Genomic DNA, 25,172 nt, shown 5'->3' with positions numbered 1-25,172 from the left:
AAATAACTACAAGAAAATACTGTCAATTTTAAACTGTGCAAATTGGAGAATGTCCACAGAAAATTCACAGCGTATCAAAGGAATCTGACAATCCACAGAAATCCAAAGTAGATCTCTGCAGATTGTCTGAAGATTTTGCCAAAATGGCCCCATTTCTTTGAAAAAGTTTCAAAGCTCAATATGATAAACCCACTGGATTGGAATTTATCCTAGGTCTCTCACACAGTGCTGCCAAGGAGAATATACATGAAAAGGGTATTTTGAAAGTAATGTTAGAACAGTCCTCCTAACTTGTGAAATAGATATGTGCGAAATAGCTCTTAGATTTATTTATTTATTTGTAACACTTGTACCCCGTGCTTTCCCACTCATTAGCAGGTTCATTGTGGCTTACATAGTATATCAGGTTAACAAAGTAATATAGAATGGATACAGTTGTAATATAGAAAATAAAGCTGTGTTCGTAAGATGTGGATAGGTAAGATGGGTAAGGAAGGAGGATAGAAGAGGTAGGGAGTGGGAGGATCGTGTGTATTGGGATTAACGTGTTGATTAGTATGGGCGAGTGTATAGGAGGGGGTAGGAAGAGGAATGTAGTAGAGGGATTTAATAGGGAAGCACATTCCAGATTCTGTCATCATAGGCTGATCATGGTAGCGTAGATGGACTTATAGTTTAAGTCAGATCATTAGTGTAGGCTTGCTTGAAGAGGTAGGTTTTTAGCAGCTTCCTGAAAGGTAGATGGTCTTTGACTATTCGAATGGATCTTGGTAATGCATTCCAGAGTTGGCTGCCTATGACGGAGAAGTTGGATGCGTAATATGTTTTATACTTAAGTCCTTTGCAATTGGGGAGATGTAAGTTGAGATAAGTTCGAGAAGATTTTGAACCATTTCTGGCTGGAAGGTCAATTAGATTGTGCATGTAACCTGGGGATTCTCCATAAACAATCTTGTGAATCAGGGTATGGACTTTGAAATATATTTCTTCAGTAATAGGGATCCAATGGAGTTTTTCACGGAGAGGTGATGCTCTTTCAAATCGCGACTTACCAGACATAAGTCTGGCTGCTGTGTTCTGGGCAGTTTGAAAATTTTTCAGGACTTGGATCTTGGATCCAATGAAAATACTATTGCAGTAGTCAACGTGGGTAAGTACAGTTGATTGAACCAAGTTGCGGAAGGTTTTTAGAGGAAGATAAGGTTTCAGTCGTGTCAACATCCACATCATATTGAACATTTTCTTTGTCGTAGCTTTTGCGTGATTTTCCATAGTTAGATGGCTGTCTAATATTACTCCTAAAATTTTTAGGTTGTCGGATATGGAAATATTGACGTCTGGGGTGTTAAGTGTAGTTGGAATGAGTGTAGAGTAATGGGATGAGAGGATTAGACATTGAGTTTTCTCCTTATTCAATTTCATCTTAAAAGCATTGGCCCAGGAGGTTAAGATGTTCATTCCATTAATTTGTTAATCTTGACTTAGAACCTATATAGGTAATAAGTAACTAAAGTTGTTGTTATTTGAGCATTACTGATATTTCCTGATTTATGTCAAGAGATGTAAATATGAAAATTATAAATAAAGAATTAAAAAAAAAAGATGTTCATTCCATTGATTATTTTATCAGAGATTTCTGATAAGTTGGATTTGAAGGGGATGAATATAGTGATGTCATCTGCATAAATGAAGGGATTAAGGCCAGATTTAAACAGGGATTTGGCCAGAAGGATCATCATAAGGTTAAAGAGGATTGGTGATAAAGGCGATCCTTGGGGTACTCCACATTTTGATGACCAAGGAGATGAGGTTGATTTAACTCGATAGGATCTTGTGGTGATGAAACCTTTTATCCATTTAATGATGTTTCCACCAATCCCTAGTTTATCCAGTAATTTTGTAAGAATGTCATGATCTACCATGTCAAATGCGCTAGATGAGTCGAATTGCAGAAGGAGGATGTTGTTTCCAAATGATATTTCATGTTTGAATTTGGATATTAAGGTGAGTAGTACCGTTTCTGTGCTGTGGCCAGATCAAAAGCCTGATTGTGACTCATGTAGGATGGAGAATTTTTGTATAAATTCGTTAAGTTGGGAGGTTACTCTGTTTTCCATCAGTTTAGTTAGTAGAGGGATAGAGGCCATAGGGCAGTAATTAGTGATGTCATCTGCTGGTTTCTTGATGTTTTTTGGAATTGGTGTAAATAGTATATCCATGTTCGGTGGGGAAGGATCCTTGTTGAAAGAGGAAGTTTAAGTGAGTGGTGAGGTCTGTAATGAAGCATGCTGGTGCATTTTTCATTAGGTAGTTAGGGCATGGATCAAGATGGCAGTGGGACTTAGATAATTTGGATAATGTTGTGGAAATGTCTTCATTGGTAAGAGGAGTGAAGTTTGTCCAGGAGCGGTCAGCCGGAATTCCGTCCATGACTGGCTCCAGGTCGTCAAGAAAGCTATCAATACAAGCATCGTCTTGGGGGATTGTGTTGCATAGGTTGATGATTTTGTCATTAAAGTATTTAGCAAGTTGGTCGGCAGATGGACAATTTGTAGATGATGTTGTGATTGGATCGGTGTTAGATTTTGTATAAATTGATATTGTTTTCTTACGTTTGTTCCAGTGGTTGTAATCTTCCTTGTGTAATAGGATCTTTTGGCTTGTTTGATGGCCTTTTTGTAGCTTTTTTGTGACTGTTTCCATGTATTGAAGGTGAGGTTATTTTTAGATTTACTTCAAATGTTTTCAAGTTTTCTGGTTTGTGACGAGGTTTTTTAATATGTCATTAAACCATGGAGAAGGTTTGCTTCTATGTAATGTTTTGGAGTGTAAAGGGGCTATTTCATCCAGAATGAGTTTGCACCTGTTATTCCATTCTGTGAGGAAATGATTTGAATTGGGATGTGTTGACCAGTCGTTATTATAGATTTGGTGCCAAAAGGTTTCTTTGTCTATCTGTCCTCTGGTGTTAATTGTTAAGAGTTCACGTGTTATAATCTGGTCCTTTTTATGCCAGTATAAAGATAGGGTTGCTTTGTGATGGTCAGACCAAGGTGAAGCAGACCAGTGGATGTCTGATATGAGGAAGTTTTGGTCTGGAGAGTATTTGTACTGATACTATTGAAAAATGAACTTGTAGAACTACTGTTAGTAATATGTAACGTATCTTTAAAAATCAAGCATGGTACCGGAAGATTGGAGGGTGGCCAATGTAATGCCAATTTATAAAACAAGGTTCCAGAGGTGATCCGTGAAATTATAGACCAGTGAGCCTGATGTCGGTGCTGGGCAAAATGGTAGAGACAAAGAATAAAATAACAGAGCATATTCAAATGTATGGATTAATGAAGCAAAGTCAACATGGATTTAGTGAAACAAAATCTTGCCTCATCAATCTATTATAGTTCTTTGAAGGGGTGAAAAACATATGGATAAAGTTGAGCCACTTGATGAGGCACATTTTCAAAGCACTTAGACTTACAAAGTTTCGTGGAGGGGAATAATCGAACGGTGCCGGCGATGTATTTTGCCGGTGCCACAAACAGCTGGCAAAACCCGTATTTTCGAAAAACATGACCGGCCATCTTTTGTTTCGATAATACGGTTCCGGCCACCAAAAACCTACTGTACCCACATATAGGTGACCCCTGCAGGCATAAGGGCTATTATAGTGGTGTACAGTTGGGTACAGTAGGTTTTTGGTGGGTTTTGGAGGGCTCCCCATACAATAAGGAGGTAATAGTGAGATATGTACCTGGATATTTTATGAGAAGTCCACTGCAGCACCCCCTAGAGTGTTCCACTGTTCTGATGGGATGTTTGTGTGGCCAGTCTGCTAAGAATTCTGGCCCCCTCATCAGGCTTATTTTCGAAAGAGAAGGATGCCCATCTTTCGACACAAATCGCAAGATGGGCGTCCTTCTAACAGGGTCGCCCAAATTGGCATAATCAAAAGCCGATTTTGGGCATCCTCAACTGCTTTCCGTCGCGGGGATGACCAAAGTTCACGGGGGCGTGTCGGAAGCGTAGCAAAGGGGGGGCTGGGGCATGCCTAACACATGGGCGTCCTCGAGCGATAATGGAAAAAAGAAGGGTGTCCCTGACGAACACTTGGACAACTTTACCTGGTCCTTTTTTTCTTACAACCAAGCCACAAAAATGTGCCCTAAATGACCAGATGACCACTGGAGGGAATCGGGAATTACCTCTCCTTACTCCCCCAGTGGTCACTAACCCCCTCCCCACCCTCAAAAAATATTTTAAAAATATTTTTCCAGCCTCTATGCCAGCCTCAAATATCATACCCAGCTCCAAGAAAGCAGTATGCAGGTCCCTGGAGCAGTATTAGTGGGTGCAGTGCACTTCAGGCAGGCGGACCCATGCCCATCCCCCCCACCTGTTACACTTGTGGTGGTAAATGTGAGCCCTTCAAAACCCACCAGAAACCCACTGTACTCACATTTAGATGCCCCCTTCACCCCTTAGGGCTATGGTAGTGGTGTACAGTTGTGGGGAGTGGGTTTTGGGGGGCTCAGCACACAAGGTAAGGAAGCTATGCACCTGGGAGCAATTTGTGAAGTCCACTGCAGTGCCCCCTAGGGTGTCCGGTTGATGTCTTGGCATGTCAGGGGGACCAGTGCACTACGAATGCTGGCTCCTCCCATGACCAAATGGCTTGGATTTGGTCGTTTCTGAGATGGGCGTCCTCGGTTTTCATTATCGCCGAAAATCGGGGACGACCATCTCTAAGGACGACCATCTCTAAGGTCAACTTAAATTTCGCAATTTGGGCATCCCCGAACATATTATCGAAACGAAAGATGGATGCCCATCTTGTTTCGATAACACAGGTTTCCCCGTCCCTTCGATGGGACATCCTGCGAGGATGTCCTCAAGAAAACCTGGGCGCCCCTTTCGATTATGCCCCTCTATATGTCCCAATGGCTTGTTTTTGTGTGTTTTTCCCTTGGACACTTTTTTTTTTTAATGGTTACAAAAAAAATGCACTGAGGACAAAATGTCTAGGAAGTATCCATTTTCAAAACAATAGGAGAAGCATTTTTTCAGGTTCAAAAATGACCATGCTCGCCACTTAATTTTTTGATCATTCACCACCCAGAACCTCAGAACCAGTAACTCTGGGGAACTCTCTTTGGTTTTTATTAATCCCCTTTACAATGGGATTACAGAACAGCATTATATACCTTTTTACGCTTCTGTAATTTCTAAGATAGACTAACGTGTGAGTCTATCAGTACCCGATCTAAAGCACTTATGAATATTACAGAATATAGATAGATAGATAGATAGATAGATAGATAGATAGATAGATAGATAGATAGATATAGATACACATGGTAAAGCTTGTAAATTTGATCGATATGTCTAACAAAACATCCCAAACCAGATTCAGACCCCTCAAAGGCACCTTTTATTTATGTGCTTTCATCAGAAATCTAACAGCGGGCAGTAACACCAGCTGTAGGGCTAATGTCAATGTCTGGGCCTGTAATGTAGGCCCAAGTTATGTCATATACACTAGTGCCCACTTTTCATTATATCCCAATTAGATGTCTAATTTCAAGGCTTTATGTAGGCACTTCCTTATAAAATTAACCTCTAAGTCTGCAAACTGTCTCAAAGTTATTTTTCATCTTCTCCCTATTACATTGATCAAAATCACCTGCATTTTCCTGAACAGTAAAGGAGAAGAATATTAAAACATGGCATGTGGATGGCAGAGAAGACAACAATGTGGAAACTTATTGTTATTAAAATAATATTCTGCTCTCACTTTTTTTCCCTTTAAAATCATTTATAAGCATTTTGTTGAAAGACTAGATGAGCTTTGTTTCTGATCCCATGATAAGTGAAAGCACTGCTTAAGAAAGATCATTTTACAGAGAGATTGATGACTGTGTTTTAAGGCAAGCCAAAAATTACAGTTCAGTATGTAAATGGAGGGGGGGATGGATATGGATTTGGAAATTTTTTCCCACATTCCTGCATCCCAACCATCTCAGCAAATGTTTAAAATATAAAAAAAGAAAACTAATGGAAAATAACTTTGTTTAGCTGCACCAACAAGATAATAAAAATGACTAAATTTAAATTTCAGAAATAGAATATCTGCCATGTTTCTGCAATTCTAGTGACCTAATCAAAGTGGTTTTATTTTAAGGGTATGTTGCACTTTTTCTTTCTTATAGAAAATGTACTGATATTCAAAATACCTCAAAGGTATAAAAACAGACAAAAAAAGGAAACATTTTAGCGGTGGAAATGAAATTCTAGAACAGGCCACATGACACCCAAAACTCAGAGATAATAGTACTTTTTCATAGAAAGGGTGATAAATGCCCAGAATAGTGTCCTGGAATTAGTAGTGAAGTCAAAAACAGGAACAGAATTTCAGAAGGCATGGAATAAGAACAGAGGATCCTAAGTTATAAATAAGTAATGGGAAAGATGGAAGGAAGTACTGGATTGTTTTTTCTTCATTTTTACCTCAACAAACTTCTGAAGTTTCAACAGGTTCAGATAAACCAGTATCATACACACTTAAGTCGGGGGTTACATAGGGCTCTGCATTATCACCAATTTTGTCTAATATTTTTTGTAGTCCCTTTCTTAGGTTAATTCAGTATTATGTTATCAGTTTCTGAGCTCACTACCAGAACCCTTATCCACACTCTTATCACCTCTCGCTTAGACTATTGCAACTTGCTTCTCACAGGTCTCCCACTAAGCCATCTTGCTCCTCTCCAATCTATTCAAAATTCTGCTGCACGACTTAGATTCTGCCAATGTCGCTATGCTCATATTAGCCGTCTCCTCAAGTCACTTGTACAGCAAACAGTTCTTCCTGTGGATCAGACCTCTGTCTGTCCACACTCCCCTCCAAAGGAGTACCTCTCAGATCTACCACCTTTGACTCCAAACAGCTCTTCTCTGTTCCTGCTCTTAGGCAGGGATCCCCTATTTCTTATCTGGAGCATGGGTAATGCTGGGATTTGCAGAAACCACTTCTTCGGTCAGCCTTAGATTCTTGAACCCATCCAGGACTCCCCCTCTCTTCCAAGGGTCCCAGCAAGGGTACAGGCAACCCAAGACCTTGTACAAGCCCCAACAGCATTTATTAACTCCTTCCATGGTGTCATTGGGTTGGAAAATGTGGGGTACAAATGCAGAAAATAAATACATTTTTTTTGTTACATTTGTACCCCGCGCTTTCCCACTCATGGCAGGCTCAATGCGGCTTACATATTGTATACAGGTACTTATTTGTACCTGGGGCAATGGAGGGTTAAGTGACTTGCCCAGAGTCATAAGGAGCTGCCTGTGCCTAAAGTGGGAATTGAACTCAGTTCCTCAGTTCCCCAGGACCAAAGTTCACCACCCTAACCACTAGCCACTCCTCCACCCCAAATGCAGAAAATAAATACATTTAACAACCAGAAACATTTACTTCTGAAACTTACCCAGGAACCCACCCCCTGGAGCTGGATCCTTCACCACCCAGAACTTCAGAACCCTCCCCTCAGTAATTCTGGGGATCTCTCTTTGGTCTTTAGTAATCCCCATTACAATGGGATTACAGAACGGCATTACATACTCTTCTGTACACACTTCTGTAATATCTATACTAGACTAACATAGTGTATGCAGGTCTATCAGTACCCTATCTTAAGTGCTTATGAACATTACAGAATGCAGCTATATATATGCTTGATAAAGCGCATAAGTTTGATCGAGTAACTCCATTATATTTACACTATTATTAGATTATCAGTTCAATGCAGATCACAATTTATATTGTTGACTCTTGCTTATAAAGCATTATATACTGAAACCTCATCCTATTTGGCATATATGGTACTACTTCTAGGGAGGGCTCTTAGATCAACTATGGTGCATAGACTGACACTGCCTCCTATTTCTAAGGTGTGATGGGACTCTACTAGAGAGAAGGCATTCTTCTGGTTAACCCTTTCTTATAGAATCAATTACCTGTTGATATAAGGGTAGGAATTTCACTAAATAAATTCAAGACTTTGATAAAAACTCACTATTTTACCCTAGCTTTTGGGCTAGAACTATTGTTATATTTAAATCCCTGGCTCCTTGATATGGAAAACATGTCTTCCGAGAGGTTTTTGAGAAGATTTGGGAAGAGATTTTTTTTTATATAGATATGTGTGACCTTGAGTGTGTGTATCTTTCCTTTATGTTATTGGAGACCTTTTCTTTATTTTCTTGGTGTTTTTATTATTATTGTAAACCACTTTGATATATCTTATGTTTTGCGATATAACAAATTTAAAATAAATCGTAAATCGGAAGTAAATTTAGCAGACTAGTCAGGCCTTCAAGTTCTTGTTGCTGGCATAGCCTTTGTTCCTATGAAAAGACTGTGATTGACTATCAAAATCAGATAATTTGAGAGCATCCCTATGGCTAGAGTAAAAAGGTTTATTGCAATCATAGGGCTCTAGTTAAATATCAATAACTTTAACAGTATGTTACACAGACTGCCATTTCCAGGTTCGTCTGTTGGAAATTGTTCCGTAATCACTCAAACTTTTGTGTTACAGTTACTGATAGTCACTGTCAGTTTGGTTACATCTGTTTATCTGCTTAACTGTGTAGCACAATCACAATCATGTCCCATCCAATATATAAAAGTTGGTTTACTCTCATAACATCAGCACTTTCAAATCATATTGGGGCCGTTTTACAAAGGTGTGTTAGGTATTAGGTGTGCAGTATGTGCCAAAATGAGACTACCGCCAGGGTACTATGCCCCCCTGGCGGTAATTTCAGATTTGGCGCACGCCCATACTGCCTGGATGATTTATTTATTTCCTGCCACACACATTGTTTCTGGCAGTAATTGGCACTTGGCGCACACTGACCAGTCACCACATGTGTAGTGCATGAGCTCTTACTGCTAGCTCAATAGGTGGAGGAGTGGCCTAGTGGTTAGAGCACTGGTCTTGCAATCCAGAGGTGGCTGGTTCAAATTCCACTGCTGCTCCTTGTAATCTTGGGCAACTCACTTACCCCTCCATTGCCTCAGGTACAAACTTAAATTGTGAGTCCTCCTTGGACAGAGAAATATCCAGCATACCTGAATGTAACTCATCTTGAGCTACTACTGAAAAAGGTGTGAGCAAAATCTAAATTAAAAAAAAAGGTGGCATTAAGGACTCAGACCAGTTTGGGGCGCATGTTGATTTCAATTTTACTACAGGCCCTTTTCCTGTCCCATTAAGAAAAAAGTCCTTTTTTGCAGATGCAGTAAAAACTGGTCCAGCGCACACCCAATACCCGCAGCTACACTACTGCGGGCCACTTTTTACCACGGCTTGGTAAAAGGACCCCATAGTGAAAAGTAAGAGATGTACACTTCTCATCATTTTAAATAGTCAGCTGGCATAGAATGACCAGTATTCTAAAATGGATTTAAGAAGATTTATCAGCTATAATATGAAATATATCCACTTCCTTAAACAGATTTCATTATATTTTATTTACTTTGCACACTGTGATAACACAAATATATTTGAAGAGTATCCTCTTTCTTGCTCCTTATTAAACATCTTTCTGCCTGTAACTTAGAACAACTTTAGATAAGGTTGAAGACATGGTGCTAGGGCACATTGCATTGGTAAATGTATATCTTTAGTCTGTTTTTCTTTACTGTTGTACTGTGAAGAATAATTAGGTCATTCCCTTCCATATGTCATATCAGCACTTCCTAGCTTAACCTAGGAATTGCAGAGCTGGACACATTTTACTAATTTCATTATTTTAGAATAATAATTAAGTTTGCATAGAAATATAGAACATGATAGCAAATAAAGACCATACAGTCTATCCAGTCTGCCCATCGATATAATAAGCTGTACAATCCTTTCCTCTCCCTCAGAGATCATCTGTGCTTGTCCTATGCTTTCTTGAATTCAGATACAGTCCTCGTCTCTACCACTGCTGCCTCCACATGTCCACTACCCTTTCCATAAAAGAAATATTTCTATAGATTACTTGTGAGTGACATTGCTGAAGAGTTAGAAGGTAAAGATTGCCTTTTTGCGGAAGATTTGTAACAGAGTGGACACCCAGGAGGGAGTGGAAAACATGAAAAAGGATCTGCGGAAGCTAAAAGAATGGTCTAAGGTTTGGCAATTAAAATTCAATGCGAAGAAATGCAAAGTGATGCACTTAGAGAGTAGAAATCCACGGGAGACGTATGTGTTAGGCGGTGAGAGTCTGATAGGTACCGACGGGGAGAGGGATCATGGGGTGATAGTATCTGAGGACCTGAAGGCGACGAAACAGTGTGACAAGGCAGTGGCCATAAGTAGAAGGTTGCTAGGCTGTTTAGAGAGGGGAGTGACCAGCAGAAGAAAAGAGGTTTTAATGCCCCTGTATAAGTCGTTGGTGAGGCCCCACCTGGAGTATTGTGTTCAGTTCTGGAGGCCGTATCTTGCTAAGGGTGTCAAAAGAATTGAAACGGTGCAAAGAAGAGCTACAAGAATGGTATGGGATTTGCATTACAAGACGTATGAGAAGAGACTTGGACCTGAACATGTTTACCCTGGAGGAAAGGAGAAACAGGGGTGATATGATACAGACGTTCAAATATCCGAAAGGTATTAATCTGCAAACGAACCTTTTCTGGAGATGGGAAGGCGGTAGAACTAGAGGACATGATATGAGATTGAAGGGGGGCAGACTCAAGAAAAATGTCGGGAAGTATTTTTTCACAGAGAGAGTGGTGGATGCTTGGAATGCTCTCCCACGGGAGGTGGTGGAGAGGAAAACGGTAATGTAATTCAAACATGCATGGGATAAACATAAAGGAATCCTGTTCCGAGGGAATGGATCCTCAGAAGCTTAGCCGAGATTGGGTGGAAGAGCCAGTGGTGGGAGGCGAGGCAGACTTATACGGTCTGTGCCCTGAAAATGACAGCTACAAATCAAGGTAAGGTATACACAAAAAGTAGCACATATGAGTTTATCTTGTTGGGCAGACTGGATGGACCATGCAGGTCTTTTTCTGCCGTCATCTACTATGTTATTATGTTACTATGTTACTATCCCTTTCAGTTACAGTATAGTTTATTCTCATTTGATATACCACTATATAGAGAAAATTGGCATAGCAGTTTGCAATAATCAATTAGATAGAGTGAGACAAAGATATAGAAAGAGGGACTGAAAATTCTCCATTATAACATAGTAAAGGTAAAACATTAGTCATTCCATATGTACCAGGTCTTTGGCTGGTTCTGTCACTCTTCTCTTGCTATTGTACTTGTCAATAAAGTCCAAATATATCCTTAAAAAGGAATGTTTTAAGACCTTTTCTAAAAACATGATATGATGGCTCTGCCCTTAAAAATTGTGATAAGACATTCCAAAGAGAAAGGCCTACTACACTGAAGATGGAGTTATGGATCAAGTCATAACATATGTGGCAAAATGATGGAACTGCCAGTAGAATCTGCTGAGATGAGCATAACACGCATGATGAAGAGTATGGAATAAGGACCCCTTGTTCCAGAGTTTCCTTTACATTTCTGCCACAGAGGTATTTAAATGTCTTTATCATTTCTCCCCTCTCCCATCTTTCTTCAAAAATATACAAATTGAGACTTTTAGGCAGGGGTGTGCTGGTAAATTGTTAACAGGGGGCTCTCTCTCACCAGCAAAGTAAAAGAGAATTCAGGAGGGGCCCAAGCCCACATTTTGGGATCCATTTGTTAAAGTAGCCATGGAGAACCGGCTCCCAAAATTCTTAAAAACTTAACAAACGGCTCTCGAGAGCCTGTGAGAGCCTGCTCCAGCACACCACTGCTTTTAGGTCTATCCACTTACAATAATCTTTGATGCATCCAGTGTGAAAACCTGATTTAATTCATAGACAAGGGAGAAAAAGTCACTTGCTTTTCTCCAAGTGGGTCAGTTCTCAATCATTGGTCATACAATAAAAACTTCCCAAACCTAAATGCTCATTCTTAGCACCAGTTTAGTTACTGTTTTGTTCTGTTCCCAAATGCATTATGATGAAAACCACTGGTATTTTCAGAGAGTTATTAACAGGCACTATCGACTCCTATTCCCTGCTGGCCATATCTCTCTACATGCACCCAAGCATCCTTTTTGGCTTTGCTGTCACCTTCTGTACATGTTTGGCCACCTAAGGATCACCAGATACAATCATCCACAGGACTCACTTTTCTTTCACAGAAGCACTTCACTTCCTATACTCCACCACTTCCTTTGGTTTCTACAGCCCAAATGCATGACATCATTTTTTTTTAGCATTAAATCTTAGCTGTGAAATTCTAGACCACTCTTCAAATTTCACTAGAACCCTCTTCGTGTTAACCATGTATTGCAGAGCGTCTACCTATTGTAGATTTTGTCATAATTCACAAAGAGGTGAAACATCCCCCCCCCCCAAAAAAAAAAAAAAAACCCTTCTGCAATATATTGCTTGCAAAACTGTTAAAAAGAACTGGACTGCGGACTGATCCCTTCAACATACCCTCAGGTAATGCCCTTTTCCTCAGAATCACACCATTTCCATTCACCCTTTGTTACCTACCACTTAACCAGTTTCTAACCCAGTGAGTCATTTTAGGGTCTCTTTGAATATTGGCATGATTTTTTTTTTAATTTTACCATTTACTTTTTAGCCATTCCAGCCTTTGTTACCAGTGGACAGAAACCACCAGGAGAAACCTACAATCACTTTAGTTTTGGGGTGGTTGTTTATGATGTGTCTGCCAGGCATTTAAACTTAATATAAATATAGGAATTTAAAGGCTGCTGTCTCTGTTGTAGACAGAAATCCGTGTTTTTGTATATGCCATTATCTTCCTTGACAAAGGTGCTCTTTAAAGTTGTTTTCCTTGAAAAATGTTCACAGAATCAGAGCCCACGAACCTTAAAGATATATCTCATTCTAAATTATACTTGGTCTAATTGTGTTTCCAAAATAGTACGGTTGCTACCCATCTATGATACTGTGGTTATGAAAAGGATGTTCAAATCCACCAATTTACTTTGGTTTGGTTTGGCTAAAATTTCAAAGTTCTTGGAGTGGAAAGTTGACTGTGATTGTTATAATGTATTCTACTTTGCTTCTTTTTGTCAGACTGTATATTGTTCAAGCACAAAGTGAACCCAAATAAATTCATAACATACTTTAGCTGCAGGTTCCAGATTGTCTTGTGAAATGCAATGACTTCTGTTTGTATTGTGGACTATAGTCCCGTCATGTTAATTTCACACAGATAATTTAATGTAATGACTTATTAGAAAATGGCAGGTAAAGACAAAAATGGTTCATCTATTCTACCCAATAATTTTAGGATTAGGGCCAGGGTTGTAACTGCTGCTCCATACAGGTTACCATCATTCCCTTCATTTAGGATATTAGAGAGGTCATTTTTCCATTATTTGCATGTGATATTAGAGAGGTCATTTTTCCATTATTTGCATGTGTAAATAGTAGCATTTACATATGTAGATAGCTTAAATATATAAACAGAGATTTCATAAAGCTTATATTTACAAGTATAGATGGCTGAAACACAGAGATTTCAAGGGTGCATATTTTGAACATTGTTTGGGGGAGGGGGGGCAAAAAGTTGTACATGTATTTCCTATCATATATGGAAGGACCCCTAGCAGTGGTATAATGAGAATGCCACTAGGGGTCATCATTGCCATTTTGAACCCAGGGCAACACCAAAATGGGAGCAGAGGGAGATCACTCACATCTCAGACCACTATACTACCAAGGAGACACCCATGTATGTCCTGGGGGGTTGGGATGCAAAGGGGGCAGGGTGTATAAGGGTTACTTTTTTGTGGACAGGTTTAAGGGGCCTTTGAGAGACTGGACTGGGTCAGAAGTCAGCTCTTTGGAGGGTCCGAATAGGGAGATATAATGGGGGGGGGGAATCTGTGCTGGGGATCTACCAACTAGAATAGTAAACGGCACCCAGATTTGGACACCGAAAAATATTAGTGCTGAGCACTATTGTATAAATGGCGTTCCTAGGTTGTAGAGGAGCAATGGGAGAATGCCTTGGTTGAAGTTAGCCACTTACGTGAGCAGTGCAGGTGGCTGGAACTTCAGGTGGAAACATTGCACTGCAAGGAAGCCCAGCTTAAAGAAGAGTACCATATGCTGGTGGAGGAGAAATCCCGTAGCTTAAGAACAAAGGAAAAAGCAACCTTCAGGTTACAGGAACTGCAAGGACAGTTGGAGAATAGTCTCCAAGCTGACCAATTTAAAGAAATGAAGAAAGTACTAACTGAGGAGGTAGCCAAGGAAGTTAAGCAGCTGACAGCTATGGAGGGGAAGCTTGTGCAGCAGCAGAAAGAGGGCCAAATGAACTGGTTGACAGTCCAGATTGTGGGCTGTCAGGCCAAAGCGGAGGCTGCAGAGGCTGAAATGAATCAGATACAGTGAGAATTGGCAGCAACAGTGCCATGGTGGCAGCATATTGAGCTGTAGAGGCAGTTAACTGAAGTCTTGCAGAGCCAGGAGGAACAGCAAGTAAGGGCACAGGTGTTAGAGGACCTGAATGCCATGCTCCCGATCAAAGTTTAAGAGTTGAACCTCTGGGAGGAGGGTGCCTGCGGGTGAGAGAGAGAAAGAGTTAGAGTGTGCCAGCCTGGCAAAAATTGAATGGGTTCTTCACCCAGCAGCTGTTAGAAATGGAAGACAAGATGTGCACAGAGTATGTCTAAGTGTAGGAGTATCGAGAGGAAATGGCAGTGCTGGAGAGTAGAGAGCAGAAACTGCAAGGCCAACTGGCTCAGAAACAAGTCCAGCTGACCTAAATTGAAGTCTCCAAGAGTGTGACTTTGAAGAAGTTGGAAAAGACCAAGTTTGAAAAAGACCTAATTACTAATAACGGGGTTAATAATAAAATAAACCTTCTGAATGGTAGCCCACATTGAAAATTCCCCCCCCCCCCCCCCCAAGACATTTTATTTTACTATTAACCAGGGCTATTAGTAACTAGATCTCATTGCATGAAATGGGACCTGTGCTAAAACAGCACGAGTTAGTGGTAAAATAACCTGCCTTAAAGGGTGCTCACACTGATAATTTCCCCCTTAGTGAGGCCCATCACATTTGTATTTAGAACAGATGTGAAGATGACATTCTAATGGTTCTTGGAGTTTAGACTGCTATCGAGACCTGTTGAGCTGTGTCTGTTACTGCTGCTGCTATTTAGTGTCCCTCTTCCCTTAGAAGTAACTGCACTTACACTCTTGGTGCCAGTCAGCTGGGAATATGAAACCCTGAAACACCAATACTTTAATGTCTATAACAAAAAAGAGCATGCTGATTTCACAGTTTGGTGAATATAAGAAAAGTGTATTGCAGAAAAATTAGGAAATGTCACTAACTATTTTGTTATAAACAGCACATGCCTTGTCACCTAAGGGAATATCCTTGTTTCTATCTGAGGTATAAGAGAAGTCTTGTATCAGTAGGTCAGTGGCGTAGCCAGACAGCCAATTTTGGGTGGGCCTGAACCCAAAGTGGGCGGGCACAACATTTTCTCTCTAACCCCCTCCCTTAGCATTTCCCAACTCAAAAGATAAATACTTTAGCTAATGAAGATCCCCAAGCTCTGTCACCTGAAAACTTTCACCAAAGATGGCCAGAATTTACTTTTACCAAGCTTGATCGGAAGCAACAACTCCTTGAGCCACCGATAGCAGCACCCCATGCATGCTTAGTTGTCAGTGGCTCAAGGATGCTGCCCCCATCTGCCAAGCTCAGCAGAAGGGATTTCTGGCCACCTTCAGTGGAGGTCCTCAGCTAGCAGGGCTTGGGGATCCCCACCAGCTACAGCAAGGGTCAGGGCTGCTGTTAGCCATGCTGGGGCCCAGGGCAGAAAATAAAGAAGCCCTCTCCTCTTTAATCTCCCCATCTGTCCTTACAGTCTCACACTGACAGACCATCACCAAATACCGAACAAGGGATTACAAATTAGAAATAAAAATATGTAGACAAAAATTGAACTGAGAACCTCAACATTTAGTGCAACACTGGAGAAATAAAAACAAAAATTCATTTCCTTTTCTACTGAACACAATAAAACTGAACATATTCCATTTAAAACATTCAAAATAAAATTATTTTTCTACCTTTTGTTGTCTGGACATTTTATTTTTCTATCATGTTGGTTTCAGTTTCTCCTTCCCACTTTCCCGTCGTCTTCTGCTAATTCTTCAAGCAACTGTTGTCCATTTGTCTTTCCTCTCATTCCATTTCCTCACTACAACTGCTTCTGAAATATTGATCTTTCCATTTTAGCTCTTTCCTTTCTGTATTTTGTTCTTTTCTGCCTCTGTCCACTCAAATTTAACCCTCTTTCTAAGCTTTTTCCTCCTTTTTCTTTACAGATATCTATCAAATTTTCATCTCCTTTCACCCACTAGCTCACCCATATCCAAACTTATTCCTTCCCAGCCTTCCATTCCCTTCCATCTTCAATCTACGCACAATTACCATATTTCTACCACCTGTAATCACTATCCTCTCATTCATTTCATTACCATCTCCCCTCTCTCTTTATCCTCTCTTCATTCTCATAGCCTGACATCTCCCTTTTACCCCCTCCCCCCACTAGCATATGCCTGTCCCCTCCCTCCTACCCCTCCCTCCATTGTCCTGCATCTCTCTGTCTTATCCATTGTCCAGCATATCTCCCTTCTGCCCCTGGATCCAATATCTCCCTCTTCCCCCTCTTTTGTGCAGCATCTCTCCTTCCCTTTGCTCCACCTCTATGTCCAACATCTCTCCCATATTGTCCACTATCTCTTTCTTTCTTTCTTTCTTTCTTTCTTTCTTTCTTTCTTTCTTTCTTTCTTTCTTTCTTTCTTTCTTTCTTTCTTTCTTTCTTTCTTTCTCTCTCTCTCTCTCTCTCTCTCTCTCCCTGCCTTGAGCCCCTGGTCTAACATCTTTTTCTCTCCCCTCCAGCCATGTTCAATATTTCCCTCTCTCATCTCTCACTCCCTTCCCTCCACTGTCATGTCCAACACTTTTTTCCTCTATCGTCCTTTGCCACTCCTCTGCAGCCTTTCCCTTCCTCTCCCCACCATAGCCATATCAAACAATTCTCCCTCTCTTTTCCTCCTGCATCTCTCCTTCCCCCATGTCAAACAATTATTTCTCCACCCCACCGTCTCACTCACTCACTCACTCTCTCCACCCCACCCTCTCTCACGGGGCAGGCCCAGGGCAAGGACACTGATGCCCAACCACTAGTTTCTCCTCTTGGCCACTGCTGTAGTGTGGCAGCCTTGAGAAATTGCTGTCAGGCAGCTTTCATGCCCTTCCCTGCCTCTCTCTCCACCTCTGCGTCCCACCTCGCCTGCAACGAAAATGCTTGTCCTCCCCGCCGGCGCTGCCTCAGCCCCTGCATGCTACCTTGCCTCTGTCCCTGCCTGCATTCTTTTCTTCGATCGTCGCGTCGCCGGCAGCGCTGCCATTCACTCAGGCAGCTCCGCTCCCTTCTGCCGTGTCCATCTGGCCCTACATAAACAGGAAGTGTGTCAGTAAGAGCCGGATGGATGCGGCAGAGGGGAGCGGAGCTGCCTGAGTGAATGGCAGCACTGCCGGCGACGCAACGATCTAAGAAAAGAATGCAGGCAGGGACAGAGGCAGGGTAGCGTGCAGGGACCGAGGCAGCGCCAGCGGGGAGGACAAGCATTTTCGTTGCAGGTAAAGCTCTTGATGGCCAGAAAAGGCAGTGCACGACATGCGAGGGATGTTGGGTGGGCCTGGAGGTAAAGTGGGTGGGCCTGGGCCCGTCCAGGCCCACCCGTGGCTACGCCCTTGCAGTAGGTCATTATTCTTATACATTATCTGTCAGTTACTTCCAGAAAAAAAAGTCAGTGAAATTTGCTGAGGACAATATAATCTAACAGAAAGGGATTAACACACAGGCAGGCCTTCTATTATGGAAAGGGGCATTTTTGCCATGATGTGTCAAAACACAGAGTTATGCTGGAAAACGGGAAGGTAGGGGATTGGTTAAACAGCTGCACAAATTCCACTGACTCCTAAGGTGATGCCTTTTCTTCAAGTGTAACACAATCAGCAGAAGATCTCAGGAAACCTGGGGGTCCTTTTATTAAGCCATGGTAAAAAGTGGCCTGTGGTAGTGTAGGCGCGTGTATTGGGCGTGTGCTGGGCCAGTTTTTACCACGTCTGCAAAAAAGGGCTTTTTTTTTAATGAGACAGAAAAAGGGCCTGCAGTAAAACTGAAATCAGCACACGCCCAAAACTGGCCTGAGCCCTTAATGCCACCCATTGATCTAACAGTAAGGGCTCACACATTACACACGCAGTGACTGGTCAGTGCGCGCCAAGTGCCGATTACAACTGGAAATGACACACGTAAGAGGAAATAAATAAATCATGCAGGTGGTATGGGTGCACACCAAATCTGAAATTACCGCCTGGGTGGCGCAGTAGCCTGGCGGTAGTCTCGTTTTGCTGTGCGCTGCACGCGCATAGCGCCTAACGTGCCTTTGTAAAAGGGCCCCTTGGTAAAGACTTCACAAGCTGATCAGGACTGCAGATCATCACACCCCCAAAATATCCTCAGACATTCATGTTATATGCTGCTGCTCCATTACCAATGCTTAGCAATGATATTGAGGGTAACACAGATTTTGCACAACCCTAGTATCTAAAATATTTATCATCTGCATTGAAAGACAACAGCAGTCTGGATAGGAATGATGGATGCAAAGGAGAGTGGACATCCAGTGAAAGGCATTTGCATTCTAGACAGAAGGCAGTGAAGTACTCCACGGGCCTGACACAAATACATTCTCTCTCTTGTGGTGTGGGTGAGCATGACATGGCTTCAGTAGATCAATTAACAGCCTCTCCTGGTCAGCAGACAAGATAACAGTGGAAAAATGTCTGGAACTAAGACCCACTGTGCAACATAAGAGTGCTGGAAGAGGTGGGCTTCGCATGACATCAGTACTGCTCACTCTAATAGCAGGAATCATAGTGACATAGTAAATGACGGCAGATAAAGACCTGTACGGTCCATCCAGTCTGCCCAACAAGATAGAGTCATAGACACTAGATCACCAGAGGTCAAAGCAACAACACTCCAACAGTGTTTCCCACTTACAACATGGAGGTGAATCCTATGCCTTCTATGTGCAGTTGAGACAAATGTATTCTTGCTGACAATGGAAAGGGTGTTTAGCAGCCCCATCTTACTCACTTGGGATGCCACAGCTTGATAACGCTGCATTATTTCTATCTACTTTGGATTACATGAGCCAACATCCTGCTCATGGTTGCAGTATCCATACCACAAAGTACCTTCTAGTAAAGGTTCTGGTCAGTCTCTTAGCCATTACACCTTTCAGTGGAAGTGCAATGACATCAGGTCATTTTACTATAAATGACTTCAGAAGATAAGTCTATATTACTCATATCTGAGGACTTGAGCAGTGACAAGGGTCCTTTTACTAAGGTGCGCTGAAAAATGGCCTGCAGTAGTGTAGGCGCATGTTTTGGCCGTGCGCAGGATTATTTTTCAGCGCACCTGTAAAAAAATGCATTTTGGGGGGGGGGGGGGAGGAATGGAAGTACAGCAAAATGAAAATTGGAGCATATCCATTTTGGGTCTGAGACCTTACTGCCAGCCATTGACTTAGCAGTAAGGTCTCACACATTAACCAGGAGTAATTTTCAATGCGTATCCAAATGCTGATTACCCCCCACGCGCCAGAAAATAAAAATATTTCTGACGCGTATATTGGATGCACGTAAAAAAATGAAATTACAGCCCAGGCCATGCAGTAGCCGGGCGGTAACTCAGAATTGATGCGCATTGGGCATGTGTTAGCGCCTACACGGCTTAGTAAAAGGACCCACAGTTTCCAATTCAAAAAGACAGAGAAAGTATAAGACATGGAGATATGATGAGTCATTAGTTTCTAGCGCAGATAGCTCTTTCTTTAGGTCAGATTCACTTAATGCCTCTGACAATGTCCACACAAGACTACAATACCAATATTTACTTGTGTTTTAGCAAGCTAAGTCTAGGGCAATTTTATGCAAAGTACCTACATTTATTTTTTCAAATGTCACATTTATTTGATATTCTGCTCATTGGTAAGCTATCCCAGCACCTTTCTGACTTTATGTGCAACTTTCTCTAAACTAGTCCCCTTATGTTCTTACTCTTCTACGCTATCTTGTCTATCTATATGTCCCATTTTTGCCTAAGCCCTATGCTGTCTATTAAAATGTTTTATTGCATATTGTGTTGACATTGTAATGTAATCCCCATTGGATAGGTTTCCAAATAAATTTTTCACTGGAGTACCAAATTCCACATAAAATCATCATCAGTCCATTTTCTTAATGTTCTTGCACATATAAAAATATCTTATAACAGAAAAATTTACTGTAGAAAATATTGTCCAAAAAATGCTTATTTCGCTTATCTTTAAAGATGTTAAGCCAACTGCTTGGTATGTATACACATTACATGGGAGGAGGATAGCTGCTGACATAGCTATGTTTCGTCTACTGCATCAGGGCTTTTCAGCTCCTCTTAACCAGCTGTTCATTCTCTTGACCACTGGTGCCACTTTTGATGTGAGCCCAGTTGTTAAAGGTTTATGTTGTGAACATATTAATATAAAAGGGGTTGAAGCTAAGCATTCAAGTTCCTGGCAAAGATACATTTATTTTTAACCAGGTTATTTTCCAAATGCTTTTGTCTCCTTAGTTTAAAACATATAGGAGGGGATTGTAGTAAAGCGAGGCACCACTTACACATACAAAAAGCTGATTTGTATGTGCAAATCGGCAAAGACATGTAAGTAATTTTTGAAAAGCATTACTTACATGTATGTAGCCGCAGCATGCATGAAGGGGCATGTTCTGGGTGTGATTTCAGCAGATTTTAAAATTATATGAATTTTTAAATCTTGCAACAGAAGTACACTTATTCTAAAGGAGTTTGGATTTGGGATTTAGCTTACATCTTTTTCATTTGTAGCTGAAAGTACATTACATTCAGGTGCTGTGTTCACCAGCAAATACATTTTGGTTTGTTTTCAGAAAATTTGGCTTTACCTTCTAATTTGTATTGATTTTCTTCAGTTCATTTTATACTTGTTAAACATGCATTAGAAAATTTTAACATCAAATTGATTGTGCATTATTCATTTTTTGGAGTTAATATGTATTAAATCACTTTAGAGGTAATACTGAGCCCACAGTAGTCAGCATTTTTTAAAAACACTGTCTGCCACAGATGAAAACATTGTGGACATTCAGCGATATTATTTGGGTAATGGCTGTCCCAGAATATCCGAAGTTTGCAGTCAGCACTGTAGCTATCCAGATATTCAACCAGTACCTGGCTAGCCAGTGTGCATATGCTTAGGTCAGTCTTTTCTTCCGTTTTAAATTAAGCAGACATTTATCCACAAGTGGCACTGACAATCACTGCTATCTGGATAAGTGATGGCTTCTCCCATACTCCACCCGCAGACCGTCCTGACACTATGAGAGTAATTTTATAACAGTTCACCTACATATATAGCTGCCCAGAGGGCACCTGATAGGCATCTATTCTATAAAGACACCTACTTTCCATTATACAGAACCCCCTGGGTTCTATGTATGGTGGCCAGATTTGCACATGCTCCTGAGATGTGTGTGCAAATTAATTGACTAACAATATTTTAACCATCAATTATTGGTTGCTAACAAGTAGTTATTGATGTTAATTGGTATCCAATAAAATTTGTACATGCATCTGGCTGCACGCTGTTCTATAACTCCCATATTGTATATCTCAAAATGGGGTGTGACAGGGGCATTCCAAAAAGTTGCACATGTAGTCATATAACACTGGCTCAACACGCTCAAGTTTGGCACCAGCATTTGCATCTGGTTTCAGCAGCTGTAAGTCTGGTGCTTAAAGCTTGGGCATGGAAATCAGTACTAAGTTCAATTCTATAGAGGGTATGCACCCTTTATAGAATTACACTTAGCACCAATCTTTTCTGGCACCCATTTTTGAGTGTGATTTATAGAATCTGACCCTACTTGTTTATTCAGGTATATGCAGGCATTTCCCAAAGAGTGTCTCTCTGCACACCCTCCAACCAGAGTCCACCCATGTGCACGTCCACCTGTAAAATATGTGCTATGAAAGATATTAACTAAATTGAAAATCAGGGGCAGTTTCCAAAACATAGAAACATCTAATAATTATAAACTTTAGGAAACTGACATCTCTGCAAGGTTTTGAAGCAGCTCTGGCGAAACGGAGGCTCACGTCAACCATGGTTCTAACTGTGGAGGAGCCCGAGAGAAGTTAAGTTCCTTCTCGAGTTTTTAAGAGATATTTGTCAAAACATTCATAATTCTAGAAATAAGATGAAATTATCTTTTTGAAATTTAGGAGGTTTTTTCCAATGATGAAGAAGCCCCAGCCCTTTCACTCGCTAAATTAAATGAAGAAAGGTGCTTCTTGAGGTTTTTCCTCCTATTTACATATATATATATATTTATAATAGCTTGCAGAGATGTCAGTTTCCTAAAGTTTATAACTATGAAAGATATTCACATATTATGCTGACAATGTATTACATCTATATTATTTGGGAATGTTCTTCAATGCTGTCTATTATGTTATTGTTTGTATTGTAGCGACATTTATCATATTTCTGTTATATGATTCTTCTGTTAAAGGTGTATATTTTTGATGCTGTTTCATGTTAGTCCTATTATTAGGTTTAAATTTGCCATTTCCAAGTTTACTTAATTTATTGTATTTATGTTTATATTTCATCATTTTACTATTGTTGTGCTGTTAACAAAATTGTAAATTATATGTACTTGCTGTACACTGCCTTGGGTAAATCTGTTCATAAATGCGGTTAATAAATCCCAAACAATAATAATAATCAAATATAAAATAAATAGAAAGATAGATAATTATAGCTATAGTATATAGTAATACAAGAAAAAAAGGAGAGAATAATAGAGAACTAGAATTTGAGTAATAGGATTTTGCTATTGCGCATTGCAAGTCCCAGTGCTCCAGTATCACTGTTCTCAAGCAGCCATTAGATAATAATTTGGACAATTAGGTGTCAAAAGCTTAATTGAAAACATACTTCTCAAAGAACGGTTTCTCATGTAGAAAAGTTTGACCTTAAATTGTTCTTTGGCTTGTGCAGAAAAGTTTTGTTGTATTACAGGTATGTATTAAGTAATCATTTGCTGTAATTTATATGTCAATGCAGAAATGTCAGTGAGATAATATAATGTATATGGTTATTTCTTGTAAACGTATCAATATTTTCAAAAGATTCTTTATTGAATTTTGTATTAAGATATAGCATCAGCACTTGCATCCCTGTTGTGCTCACTCATTAGTAAAACAATAACACAAGAAGTAAATTTCCATTGTGGAAAAATTAACTGGGCCACAGCTTTAATAACAAATGTTGAAACATGTATACAATCATTGTTTTAAAAAAACAAACATTCAACCCAAAACATATCCCCGTTTTTCCTGAAGCTAATGGTTCCAAACTAGCCTCATCACCCACAAGTCAATATAATTCACACACCCACCCACTAGAGGTCTGCGGTGAGGCAGAACCTCAAATACTTGTGATGATGATACACATAAGCAAAATGTTAGTTCAATCAAAATCCCCCACTGACATTTCTGCACCTTAATCACCCCAAAATCCCACCATCCAAGCTGCAACCAGCCACCCAAAATTCCCAAACCCAACCTCCAAAAAACTAAACCACACTAGGGAGGAATGGGAGAGAAAACATTCCTCATAAAAATTGACCTTCTACCTACCACAAGCCTCCCCTCAGAAATTGTCCTGCCCACCAAAATTCTACCACAAACCAAACAACAACTACCCCCACCTTTCCCAGCCTATAAACACAATCCCTTAAACCTTCAAGCCCCTCGCTTAAATCATCTCATCTTCCACTTATTCACCCAATCAGAAATAACATAACGACAGCATAACTTAGCTCAACTGCTGTTATTAGCCCATAGCCTAGGACCATGGGTTCCCTGACAAAAGAGAGAATTCATGTATAAACTATCAAATAACAATAACTTTAATGAACAGAGGAAGAACAATATTTTAATGGGGAAAAACAAAGAAATGCTAGCTCCCATATATTCTTTATACATTTTATTCATGATCTTTTCCCTTCATTATTTATATAACCATCCCTCACGTTCTAGTATCAGAGGAAAGTATCCTCTGAGACTGTCCCTTAGTGTTGGTCTAAAGCCAAGAGTGGTTGCCACAGAAGTGATAGTCATACTCTAGCACTGCTGTTCCCGATGTACCTCACTGCTCCCTCAGTACCATACACTGCTTTCTTGTGAATGTCGAAGGAAAGTGTAACAACACTGTAAATTAAGACTAAAACTAAGCCTCCATAGTTTCCCTTTGGTCTGACTGACAGCCTTCTAATTTGTATGCACGATGGTGTTTTGCTTTCCAAAATCTCAAATGAGACAGCACAAAACATTCTTTTATTATTGTTCTTAGGTTTAGATGCTGATGGGATATACCGGGTGAGTGGAAATTTGGCAACTATACAGAAGTTACGATTCATTGTTAACCAAGGTAAGTTATTACTACAACTTATTATTTCTATAACATTTTTTTCATTAGTTTAAATGAAATGTATTTTGTCAAAATTAAATCCAGTACCAACATTTTCATTTAATATATTACTGATTTCAAAATGAAAGGAACAACCACATCTTACATTAGCCAAGTAATAATGGCTAACAAGGAGAGCATTTCCTGATAGTTAACAATGACTGTCTAGAAAGTTCTGACCCCTTAACTTCTCCCAGCAGATCATTAAAGAACAGGAAATGCTCAGTCCTTATTAGTACTGTCAACCACTTGTTTATAAACAACTAAGAGAACATGCTTACGACACAGATATTACTGTCTTACGTGACAGCCAATTACAAATGAATTGACCGTTAAAATATGTCTGAATTGCTACTTGCAAAACTTGAGACCAATTGTCATACTATTTAAATCTGAAAAGTATTGCAAAG

General features: G+C 40.3%; 1 protein-coding gene across 1 annotated transcript in view; it reads left to right on the top strand.

Moving 5' to 3' along the window:
* Window positions 1-25,172, top strand: part of ARHGAP15 (Rho GTPase activating protein 15) — an 816,107-nt gene that overhangs the window by 484,200 nt on the left and 306,735 nt on the right. Inside the window, exon 9 of the mRNA XM_030209134.1 lies at window positions 24,646-24,723. Coding sequence (XP_030064994.1) covers window positions 24,646-24,723 — 78 coding nt within the window. The remainder of the gene's footprint in view (window positions 1-24,645; window positions 24,724-25,172) is intronic.

The sequence above is a fragment of the Microcaecilia unicolor genome, chromosome 7 (genome assembly GCF_901765095.1).
Source record: "Microcaecilia unicolor chromosome 7, aMicUni1.1, whole genome shotgun sequence".
Classification (NCBI taxonomy): domain Eukaryota; kingdom Metazoa; phylum Chordata; class Amphibia; order Gymnophiona; family Siphonopidae; genus Microcaecilia; species Microcaecilia unicolor.
Note: the sequence above shows the minus strand (reverse complement) of the source record. Positions and strands in the feature narration are given on the sequence as shown.